This window comes from Sorex araneus, chromosome 6 (genome assembly GCF_027595985.1).
Source record: "Sorex araneus isolate mSorAra2 chromosome 6, mSorAra2.pri, whole genome shotgun sequence".
NCBI lineage: Eukaryota > Metazoa > Chordata > Mammalia > Eulipotyphla > Soricidae > Sorex > Sorex araneus.
The window spans coordinates 48,742,505-48,755,732 of NC_073307.1; the positions used below are offsets into that span (position 1 = coordinate 48,742,505).

The 13,228-nt window shown below is 37.8% G+C and overlaps 1 protein-coding gene across 1 annotated transcript; it reads left to right on the forward strand.

The window, feature by feature from the left end:
* The first annotated feature begins 222 nt into the window (after nucleotides 1–222).
* On the forward strand, nucleotides 223–1,173 carry LOC101537168 (olfactory receptor 2T29-like). The gene has a single exon (XM_004622171.2). The coding sequence runs from the start codon at nucleotides 223–225 to the stop codon at nucleotides 1,171–1,173; it is 951 nt and encodes a 316-aa protein (XP_004622228.1).
* The last annotated feature ends 12,055 nt before the right edge of the window (nucleotides 1,174–13,228 follow it).

Genomic DNA, 13,228 nt, shown 5'->3' on the forward strand with positions numbered 1-13,228 from the left:
ATCACCCTGACCCAGAAGCTGAAAAATCTTTGACCTAGCATTATGATTCCTTACTTTACTAGTCAATTTGTTAAAGTAACTTACAGATTCCAATTAACAGCCCATGGTATTTGATAATAAAAAGTATATTGCCTGCATGTACATAAAGAAAATTCTCACTGAAGAAAAGCAATGAATGCTGATAAACATTTTGAGTTCTCATTGAATTATAGATCAACACTCATGGACAATACAAGCTGGGGATCAAACCACACTGGATGGTCAGATTTTATCCTATTGGGATTCTTCACTCAACTGAATCACCCAGCTCTTCTTTGTGCCATCATTTTTGTGGTTTTCCTGCTGGCCTTGTGTGGAAATAGCATTCTTATCTTTCTGATACACCAGGATACCAATCTCCATACGCCAATGTACTTTTTCATCAGCCAGTTGTCTCTCATGGATGTCATGTATATTTCAGTCACGGTGCCCAAGATGCTCATGAACCAAGTCATAGGTATAAACACAATTTCACCTCCTGAGTGTGGGATTCAAATGTTTTTATATGTGACACTAGGCGGTTCAGAATTTTTCCTTCTTGCAGCCATGGCCTATGATCGTTATGTGGCCATCTGCCGTCCACTACATTATCCTAATCTCATGAGCCATAAAATGTGCTTCCTTTTAGTGTCTGCCTGCTGGCTTCTGGGATTGGTGGACGGGTTCTTGCTCACACCTGTCACCATGACATTCCCATTCTGCAGATCCCGGCAGATCCAACATTTCTTCTGTGAGGTCCCTGCTCTAACGAAGCTTTCTTGTTCAGACACAACCCTCTATGAGACACTTATGTATATATGCTGTGTCCTCATGCTTCTTATACCTATAACAGCAATTTCAAGCTCTTATTATTTAATCCTACTTACCATCTACAGGATGAACTCAGCAGAAGGCCAGAAGAAGGCCTTTGTCACTTGTGCCTCTCATATGATTGTGGTTACTATTTTCTATGGCGCTGCTGTGTACACATACATGCTTCCCAAATCCTATCACACACCTGAGAAGGACATGGTGGTCTCTGTTTTTTACACTATACTGACACCTGTTCTAAACCCATTCATATATAGTTTTCGGAACAAAGATGTCACAGCAGCTCTGACAAAAATGGTGAGTGGGGGAGTTCTTATGCACTGAAGTATGGTATTTTATTTCTAAGTAATGTGTTTCTTCTATTATGCATTAGAGTTGTAAATCTTATTATACATTATACCCCTGATTATCTAATAATAAGTCATCATCCCACATTCTGTTCAATCTACGATTGTTTTGGGGTCACACCATGTAATTCTCAGGATTCAATCCTACATTTGCACTCAAAAAACCTCTGGTAGTGCTCATGGGAACGTATGGGAAGCTATACATGTCAGATTGCTTTTGTTTTGCACTGAAATCTGTTGAGCAATGGAGCTGGAGACTTGCAATATAGTGTGAGTCTGGGAATAACAAAGACTAGGTGTACGGAGAACCAACAGCTCATTTTTGTTATTTTCTTGAGCAAAGTGCATTTCTTGGAAAGTTTGCCTGCATATTTTGAAGAGAACTTCGATATACGATAGTGAAAGCCTTCCCAGTTTTATCTATAAATAAGACACTCTTGGAGATTCTGACTGAAAAGGCATTTCAAGATACTGATTATAAAAGCTACACACCAAAGCCAGGAGAGACCCCTCTTTGTTAGAAAGGGATTATTTGCCATTGATTTTAATGGTAGCTACAATGCAGTTCAATGAAAGAATCAAACGAATCCAGGATATACAAGAAGGAACCAAAATTTATGAAATCCCACTACCGGTTCTGTTCAACATGGCATGCATGAGTCATGAAGTGAAAATAATAAGACATTTGGTGTGTCTTAAATTAAATGGTAATTAAATTACCATAAATATTCCTCATACTGGGGCTGGAACTCAGCACAGCAGGCAGGGCGTTAGCCTTGCATGCGACCAACCTGCGTTCGAATGCCAGCATCCCAAATGGTCTCCTGAGAACCGCCAGGAGTAACTCCTGTGCATAGCCGAGTGTGACCCAAAAATTAAAAAAACATATTCCTCATACTTTCCCTGAAAATTTCAAACTATTTTTAAATTCAGTTATCTTCCTTAAGGAAATTACATCTATATAGCAATCTCTATTTCTAAAAAGCAATGAGATTTTTCAGGAAAATAGAACAAAGAACTATGTTTTAATTTGTGAAATGAAAAAAGATTATAGAGCTAAAGGAAATGAGAGAATTAATGGAGGTCTAATACTACGTTCAATGGAATCAACAATATTGAAGGTAAAAACAAAATGGCTTTAAAAAAGACAGAATGATAGGCTAAAATAATTGAAACAAGACTCTTGTTCTGCATGTGATTCATCTATTAACACTCCTGTAAATCACAGCTATTCAAATTAATTTCAACTCAGCAACTATGAAAAATAAAGAGCTCAGAAAAAAATAAAAGAAAGCCCACACTTACAGGACATTTAATTCATGACAAAGATCTAAAGCGATACAGTAAGGGTAAACTTGTCAAAAATTGATGCTGGGAAATTTGGATTATCACCCACCTCCCGTAAAACAAGAATGGAATAAGAAATAAAATGGATTTAATGTTTAAAAAACACATAGAAAACAACACATATATATTTAGGAAAATATTTATAATTGCACTTTTGTTACAATCATAAACATTTCCCTTCTTTTGATTAAAAACTAGGGTCTCTTATTAATTCTATCATCTTATTTTTATCAATCTTCTGACTGTCTTCATTTAACAGTATAACTCTCAGTTCCATGCTTGTTCCGTCAAACTGCATGATTCCATTTCTTCCAGCATATAATATCCCACCGTGTGTGTGTGATATTAGAGCACATGTTCACAATCGGCCTCTGATAGTAAGGCCGTAGTTTAAAAGTGGGTTGTGCCAGATCACCCTTCGCCCCAGAGCATAGGCAGGAGAAGGAAAGAGAATGGAGGGAAGGGGAAAAAGAGAGAGAGATGAGAAATCAAGGGGGTGGGGTGCAGGGGTCCAGGGAATTCAGGAATAGTGGTAAATAGCCAAAACACAGAATTAACCACATTGAAATTATGAGATCTAAGCTTTAACAACTGAACTTTTAGAGGGCCCTGTCAAGAGAACAGGTTGAGGGGAGAGGTGGTGTATGGGTGGGAAACTGGAAACCCTGGTGGAGTGAAGTTGACACTGGTTGTGGGAAGGGTGCTGAACATTGTACGTCCAGAACCCAACAATAAATTGCTTTGTAAATAATAGTGCATTGATAACAAAATAAAATGAAAATAAAGAGATAAGTTAATAAATAAATCCTAAGGCCATTTGTTCCTTTCAGTATCCATGGAAAATCCTACTGAAATCTATGGATAATGCATTTTCATACACAAACATTGTTTTAAGGAGAAATTAGCTAGAACTTAGCATAACTACTGTTATTTGGAGTACTTAGAACATCGCTTATAGTGAGACTATCTAATTTCTGCCATATTTTATTTTCAAATAAGAGGTGCTTGTTTTATTCATTGAAATTTATGGAAACTCCCTTAGGATTTAACATGAAGACACACTTGCCTAAGAAAGAGTGAGGTAGAGTGTTGCCACCACATGGGGAAATGACTCTCCTGAATGGACTCTTGTAAGAAAGACTGAGCTAGAGCTTAGGCTTGTTACTTTTATATGCACTTCGGTTTTAATAATTAAGGAAGACCTTCTAACTTACGTTTTTCTTTTTTGTTTGTTTGTTTTGGGTTTTTTGTTTAATTTTTGTTTTGTTTTGTTTTGTTTGCTATCCAATAGAAACATGTTGTTCTGTGATCATTGCAGTCCACCAAAACTCCCATTGAAAGCACTGGGAAAAACACTTTGCAAAGAATTTAGGATTCTCCAAGACTGAGTAAGCTAGAGCTTAGGCACTTGGCATTTTGACACAGCTCCTTAAGCTGCAACGAGAGAACATAGCTCTAACTTCTGTCTTTCCTGTAATAAAGTTGGAGTCATTTCATCCTATTATTTAAATCATTCAACAGTCTCCTTGACTTCCATGGGAAAACACAATCTCCTAAGAATGCACTTTTCTCTGAGTGGAGGAGTTAAAGTTTAGTTGGCATGGAGTATGAATAAGCAGCAAATTGAATTGCAACAAGAAAGAGAAATGCCAACTATAGCTTTACTTTACTATGCCATTAGGTCTCTTGATTCTACTATGAAATCCTTTAGAAATCCCACTAATATTAATAGGAAATTATTTCATGGTAAAACCAGCTTTAAAAAAATGTGGTTTTCTCTGAGGAGTGAGCTAATTTAAGGGTCACAGCACATATATATATTCAGCTAATTCATTAAAGGGCACATTGAGGGAGATAATGACATTTGATAATGTTTGGTAGTTTCTTTAAGAGTGATACTTGGTACTATATAATCACCAATTTTATTTGGATGTCAGCATTAAAACAGAATTATAGAGCAAGAGATGACAAATAAAATCAGATTCTTTTAAGGTCTGACTTTTTTTCCATTTTGGGTCACACCTGGCAATGCACAGGGGTTACTCCTGGCTCTGTACTCAGGAATTACTCCTGGAGGTGGTGAGGAGACCATATGGGATCCTGGGAATCGAATCCGGGTCGGCGGTGTGCAAGGCAAACAGCCTACCCCGCTGTACTATTGCTTCAGCCCCTGAGGTCTGACATTTTTATAATTTGTGATAGTCTTGTATCGTTAGAAACTTGTCTCAGGAAAAAAAAAACATGCCAAGGAAATTATACAAATCAGAGGATATTAAACTATAATGTAGCATTAGTTAGTTGTCCATTGTAGAGAATCTTCAGGATAAGTGAACTGAAAGGCAAGTTTTCTCTGTAATACTCATATGTTCATAGAAGGAATTTCATAGGAATTTGCAGTAAAGAGTTGTTCAAAAATAATATAGTATGTACCAACAGAGAAAGGAAACAAAACGCATACTAGTCAAATTTCTCCAAATCTTAGTTTCAATTTCTAAAATAGTTCATTGAAAATAAAATCACCTTCAAAGTCAAGTATTTGGTATGCTTGAACATGCAAATATCATCAAATGAACACCAAAATTCATTTTAGAGACCCCTCCAGCCCTCGTACTGGGAATTAATGACTAACTACAAATAAAGAAAATTCTGTTTATTTTATATGAAATTTCTCTACACTCGGAAACAAAATCAGTAATACAAGAGATCTGAATTCCACATAGAAGACCATCACCAATGTTTAAATCACATCTGAATATAAATTTGATACTGCTTCCAATTAAGCTACATTTTGACTGGTGTACCACAATTTCTAGACTTAGCCAGTTACATTAAATATCCTACACATTTCTTGTATCACTTGATCCTTTCAAATAATTCACAATATTCCTAAAACATTATAAGTTACGCACGTGTTTTCAATGTACTCTTCCATGGTCCTTACATCATTTCTGAAATTGATGATCCTAAGTCAGTCTAAGATTCATATTTGAGTAAAGAGAGAGAGGCATAGAATATATGTCTAGAAAAGAAGATACAGTGCAAGAAAATAAAGGAGATGAATTGCCTAAGGTGTTTTATCCTCCCATTAATAGCTTTATTGGCCACACCAATTTCACCAAGATGAAATACTATTTATTTATTACTCAAAAGTAGTGAAACGTGATTTATCAATTTCAAATTCCAATTTATTAAGCCTTCATTTTTACTGTATTATTATCTAAGTAACCCACCTTTGAAACCACTACCTTAAAAGTTAATCTCTAAAACAGAAGTATATTGTCAACATTTCTGTTGTGGTTTTATCATTACATTCTTGGTCTGACAGGTTACATGTTATAATGACATCCCTATGTCAAGGGAGAAACTAAATCAAGAGTGAATATTAAATATTTTCCCAAATAGTAGGCATAGATATGAATACACATCTGTGGTTTCACAAGATTAGGTCAGTACTTCTAGTCCTACAGTACTTTCAAATAAGAATGTAGCATTTGGTCACAGAAGCATGTACAAATCATTAACTTAACCTCAAAATGGATCCTCTTACATTCTCCCCCTTTTTATTTTTATCTTTCAGACTAGTGCTTGTGTGGGATGAAGCTCAGTGGCTGGGGAACATTCTGGACAGTGTGAAGTAAAGCATGTGCACCAGTCCTGGGATCTCTCTCCAGTCCCCAGTTGAGGTTTCCAACCCAAATGAGATCATATTTATAATGAATGTATAGAATGACAATGTATGATGTCAGTATGATGTAAATCATAATAAAGTCTCATGGAAGTTCTTAACAGATAATAGAAAATGAGTTACTTACTAAATAAAAAACTTTCAGTCTTACTTTCTGAGTTCTTTCCTTGAGCACAAATTTATCAGGAAAATACTTAACAGTTTGAGGGTCCAGCACAAGTTTTTTCTGAGAATCCTTAAAACCCACAATTTTAACAACAGCTTCACGGAAATCAATGTTACTAACAGAAAAAACAATTCTGTATCCTTTTCCAGTATTCAATCGTTCATTGTTATCATGTAGCTGTCTGATAATTTTTAATATTCTCCAAAGGAAGATTACTTGTTCCTCATAACCAAACAAAGGTATCTAAAAGCACAACATGCAAGCATCCACATTTATTTTTATATAAACAAAAACACAATTGTAGTTTGAAAAGAAAGCATAGATTTAATACAATTCAGGTCAATAATCTTTGCATACTCTGGCTCATAAATTGCTAGCCCACTTCCTGTCCAGCAATATATTAAAGACTCTGCCTTAAGAGAAATTGCAAATCAGAAAATTATAAAGTCATTTCCTTTACAGTACACTGAGAGTCATAATTAAGATGATTAAGGAAAAATTTTGAAGATTAGTGCAGACATGGGTGATTAAGAAGTGTTCAGGATGGGGGCCTGAGTACAGCATTTGCCTTGCACATGGCCAACCTTGGTTCTATCCCCGGCATCCCATATCGATCCCACAAGTAAGGTAAGGAGTAATTCCTGAGTGCAGGGCCAAGAGTAACCCCTGAGCATTGCTAGGTGTAACCCAAAGGAAAATAAGTGTTCAGGGTAAAGCATACTGATACATTTAAAATGCATTTAAAATAATGAATGTTTTAGAGATGTGATTTAAAAGAAAAAATACTAATTGTATCTCTAGAGTATGTAACTTCACAATGTAATTCCTTTACATTTTCAGTAATTCTGAACTTTCAACATGAAGCATTGGGGACAGGACAAAATAGATTCTAGTAGTGTTGACAAAGCACAGGCAGAAAGTCATGCCTCAAAGGGACCAAACAGATGCCAATAACTCAAACCAAACAGATGCCAAGACTCTGGAAGCAAAGGTTCCGACTAAGCTGGATTTGGAGGAGTCAAATGGCACTGTTCTGAGGCCAGACTGCTTCCAAACAGATAGTGTTATCACAACCAGGGTCCACAGAATAAAATGCAAATGAAACATATTGGAAATAGGGGTCCTGCAAGGTAAAATTTTCATATCCTTTATAATGCATTACTGGACTAGAGCTCAGAACTAAATGCAATCTTTAAAAATACTATTTCATATCTCATCATTAACATAGTTCTCAAAGAACTTTGTGACTGAGAATTGTGGGTTCAACGGGACTGGTAATGGATATCCTCAGCCCGTATCCCCCTGTCTCTGGTTACTCAGAAGTCATGCCCATACTTGTCTTGTACTCTGGCTTGTACAAGATTATCTGGTAATCAGCCACCATCCAGATGGCATGTCCTTCTCTCCTGGAAGGGAGCCTAACACGACAATTGCCATAACCATGGTGCCAGGTCCCATGCCAGGCTCTTTTACTCAGGGCACTGCAGAGGGTGGTCAGTGAGAGCCCTCACCGCCCCAAGGGACACAGCCCCTGAAGCCAAAAACCTCCAGAACTCAACTCCTACATGCACAAGCCACTTCCCAAACACTCGGGCAGAGCCTCACCCAAGAGGGAACCTATTCCTGGGCCACATGGTCTTCAATTTGGTCGCTCAACACTTCATAGGTCACATCCTACCCATACTCCAAGAGTACCACACCACATTTGATGGGGTTTAAAGTAGTAGGCAGCCTCCTCTTTAACAAATGGTGCTGGCAAAACTGGACTGGTACATGCAAAAAAAATGGGCTCAGAACTTTACCTAACAGCATGCACAAAAGTCAGATGAAAATGCACTGAATACCTCAACATCAGACCAGAATCCATGAGGGACATTGTAAGAAAGAATATTTATCCAATACCCTTCTGCTAAGGGGTTAATATCAAGGATATATAAGGCACTGGTTGAACTCTGCAAGGAGAAAACATCCAATCCCATCAGAAATTGGAGCAATGAAATGAACAGAAACTTTCTCAAAAAAGTAATTGAAAAGGCCAAAAGGCACATGAAAAAATGCTCTTCATCACTAATCATCAGGGAGATGCAGATCAAACAACAATGAGATATCATCTCACACCACAAAGACTGGCACACATCCAAAAGAACAAAAGCAACCATTGTTGGCATGGATGTAAGGAGAAGGGGACTCTCCTTCACTGCTGGTGGGAATGCCAACTGGTTCGGCCTTTTTTGAAAACAATATGGACATTTCACAAAAAATTAGAAATTGAGCTCTCATTACCCAGTAATACCACTTCTGCGAATATATCCTGAATAAATGGACATGAAGAGTATCATGCTAAGTGAAATAAGTCAGAAAGAGAGAGACAGACATAGAAGACTGCACTCATATGTGGAATATAAAGTAACTGAATGGGAGGTACATGCTGAAAATAAACTATAGACCAAACATGATGGCCACTTACTACCTGTATTACAAACCATTAACACCCAAAAGGAGAGATTAAAAGAGAAAGTGCTGCCACAGAGGCAGGGGTGTAAGGTAGGGGTGGCAGGAGGGATCTGGGAACATTGGTGGTAGAGAATGGGTACTGGTGGCGGGATGGGTACTTGATTATTGTATGACTGAAACGTAGTCACAAAGTTTGTAAGTCTGTAAAAAAAAAGTAGTAGGCAACCAACCTAGTAGGGACATATTTTTTTACAGATATATATATATATAAATATATATAAGCACACAATTCTCAACTTTAACAACATGTTCATGATCTCTTATAGAAAGACTTAATATCCCCTGAGTGATATACAATTATCACACGCATTCCTCTAACGATAATTTTTTTGTAGCATCATCAGTGGTTTTTCAAAACAAACAAAACAAAATGTATTATTTCAGTTCTGCTTTGGGACAGAAATTGGGGTTCGGGATGGAAACATCCAAAATAAGGTGATGGAAAAGTACAACCGTGGTAGGATTGGTGTTTGAATGTTAAATGTAATGAAATATTATGAACTACTTTATGAAATAAAAAGACTACTTATGAAATTTTAAAAAAAACTCCAGAATTCAACCACCACCATGTTCACAGCTGCTCTCCACACACTTGTTCAAGCCTCACCCACCACTGAACCTGTTCCTCGACCATGCGGCCGCACTCACGGCTCAAATTTGTGGATGACTTGACACAATTGCGGTAAATGATAGCTGGTTCAAATGCAGTGGTTTATTTTAAAACATAGTTAAGAATTAAATATGAAATATTTATTCTGTTTATTTATTAATTGTGTTAAAAACCTCTACTATACAAATAGAAAAATAATTGATTTCCTCCTGTAAGGTTCTTTGACATATTTAGACAAAATTCTTTGACAAATTAGAGAAACAAACTAAAGTCCTCCATATTAATGCCATTGGATTTTATATGCAATGTTAACTTGATGAAAATGGGATGTTCTTTTTTGGTTTCTTTAATTGGTTATTTTTTGGGAGGAGTGCACTCAGAGGTGCTCAGGGATCACTCCTGGCTCTGCTCTCAGGGATAACTCCTGGTAGGCTCAGGAAACCTGACAGGGAACCAGAGATCAAACATGGGTCAGCTGAGTGCATGACCAGCACTGTCATATCGCTCTAAAACAACTAGATGAAAATTAACACACACTCTCCCTTTTTTATGGTTTTTGGGCTACAACCTGTGGTGTTTATGATTACTCCTGGATTTCTGCTCAGGAACAACTTCTTGTGGACTCAGAGGACCTGTGGGATACCAGGGACGAAATCCAGACGGGTTATGGACAAGGTGAATGCCCAATGAGGTGCACTTCCTCTATGGCCCTCTTTTTAATTTTTGAAAAAAATGTATTTAGTCTCTGTGAAGTTACAAAGTTATTCACAATTATGTTATACAATGTTTCCACACCAATTCTTTCATCAGTGTCTACTTCCTTCCACAAATGCCCACCTCCCAATTCATTTGCCACCCATCTGTCTGCTTCTACTATATAAAAAAATGTGTGTGTCAGTGAAAGGGCGTTTGCTTTGCACGCGGCCAACCCGGGTTCGATCCCCGGCATTTCATATGGTCCCCCAAGCACCGCCAGGAGTAATTCCTGAGTGAAAAGCCAGGAGTAACCCCTGAGCATCGCTGGGTGTGACCCAAAAAGCAAAAATAATAATAATAATGTGTGTGTTGCATTGGGGTTTCAATTGTTCTTGCTGTAGAGTTACATACATAGCAGTTTACCAACTTATAGCACAATGTTCTCTGTCCCGTCGAATATTTCCCTCCACCATTGGCACAGCCTGCCCATCCCCAGCATGTCTCCCATCCCTCTCGAGAGGCATGTTTCCTACTGAATATGAGTTCTCACATTCCTTGTTTCCACAGTCTGAGGATTTGTGTTTCCACTATTATGTTTCTTCGAATCTCACGTATGAAAGAAAATGTTCTGTGTTGGTCTCTTTCACTCTGGCTAAGTTCACTCAGCGTGATATTCACCAGGTCCCTCCATATAGTATTCCACTGGGCATAAATACCAGTTTCTTTAACCAGTCACCTATTCTAGGACACTTGAATTGTTTTTATATTCTAGCTATTGTAAATAGTACTGCAAGGAACACAGGGATACACATGTCTCTTGTATATATTATGTTTTGAGTCCCTGGGGTAAATTCCAAGATGTGGAGTTGCTAGGACAAATGAAAGTTCAGTTCCTAATTTTTAATTTCAGGAACATCCATATTGTTTTCCAAAATGTCTGGGTCAGTTCATGTTCCTGCTGGTATTAAATGAGAGTCTCTTTCTTCCAACATCCACCCAACCACTGGTGTTCTTGTTCGTTTTCACAAGGATTATTAAGATGTCTAATAAGATAATTATGTATAAATGTAGGCATAGATTACCATTTGTCATTTTACTATCATTTTAATTGTTCTTGGTTTGCTTTTGTTATTTTTAATATTTTTATTCATCTTAGGATGAATGGAGACATTACTGGCGCTGGCTCGAGCAAATCAATGAAAAACCAGATGACAGTTATACTGTATTTTTTGTTGCCACTTTACCAATCAAAATTGTAGTACATACTGTATCATTGTCATCCCATTGCTAAGCGATTTGCTCGAGTGGGAGCCAGTAATATCTCCATTGCGAGAGCATTGTGAGTTGTTACTGTTTTGGGCATATCGAATATGCCATGGGTAGTTTGCCAGGCTGTGCTGTGCAGACGACATACTCTCAGTCGCTTTCATGGCTCTCCAGAGAGATGGAGGAATGGAACCCAGGTCAGCCCCGTGCAACGCAAATGCTCTACCCATTGTGCTATTGCTCCAGTCCAGCAGAGAGATACAGTGAAGATTTTTTTTTAATTTATTAAATTTTATTGAATCACCCTGAGATAGTTACAAACTTTCATATTTGGTTTACAACCTCACAATGATCAAAGGCCCATCCCTCCACCGGTGCACATTCCCCAACACCAATATCCCGGTTATACACCCACCTTTCCCACCATTCCCCTGCCTCTATGGCAGACAATATTCCCCATACTCTCTCTCTACTTTTGGGCATTATGGCTGGCAACACAGACACTGAGAGGCCATCATGTTTGGTCCATTATCTACTTTCAGCACCCATCTCCCATCCTGACTGATTCCTCCAGTCATCATTTTCCTAGTGATCCCTTCTCTATTTCATCTGCCTACTCCCCTCTGCTCATGAAGCAGTTTTCCAGCTATGGAGCAATCCCCTGGCCCTCGTATCTACTGTCCTGGGGTGTCAGCCTCATGTGATGGTATTTTATATTCCACAAATGAGTGCAGACCTTCTATGTCTGTCCCTCTCTTTCTGACTCATTTCGCTTAGCATGATACTCTCCATGTCTATCCATTTATAGGCAAATTTCATGACTTCATCTCTCCTAACAGCTGCAAGAATTCCACTGTGTAGATGTACCAAAGTTTCTTTAACCAGTCCTCTGTTTTAGGGCACTTGGGTTGTTTCCATATTTTGGCTATTGTAACAGTGCTGCAATGAACATATGGGTACAGATGTCATTTCTACTGTGCTTTTTTGCATCCTCGAGATATATTCACAACTGGTATTGCGGGGTCATATGGAACCTCAATTTCTAGTTTTTGAAAGACGGATTAATATTGAGATACCAAGATTTTACATTACTGTCATTGCGTTTTTCATGTATACATCTTTGCAACACCACATCTATCCCTTCATCAGTGTCCAAAGGATCCTTCCTAGTCAAGCCATCCCCATTCTCTTATAAGTTCAGTTCTATAGATGAAGACTTTTGGCCATTCATTGTCCCTTTAATATATTTATACTTTACATATGAAAAAAACTTTTTAAATTTTTTTAAAAAGTGGTGATACTGACACACATATTTGACTTACTGATATTCAACAAAATTGTAAATCAATGATAAGTTGACTTTTTTCCAAAACTGTATAAAACTCTTTTTACAGGTATGTAAACCTACAAAGGTTAATAGCATGAATAATTTTTATGCTGATAAATGTTATTTTTAAATGAGATGTTTATTATACAAGTAAGTTAATAAGAGTGAGAATAATTAATAAAATATTAAGGAGGATCCAGAGCAATACTACAGAGGGTAGGGTGCTTGCCTTGCACGTGCCCAACTAGGGTTCAATATCCAGCATCTTGTATATTCCCCCTGGAACTGTCAGGAGTAGCTTCTGCGTGGAGAGCCAGTTGAGTAGTTACGGCACTTGCTTTGCACATGGAGAACCCAAGTTGTAACCTGAATCCAAAAATGGTCTCTCAGCTTACCAGTAGGGATCACTGAGCACAGAGCC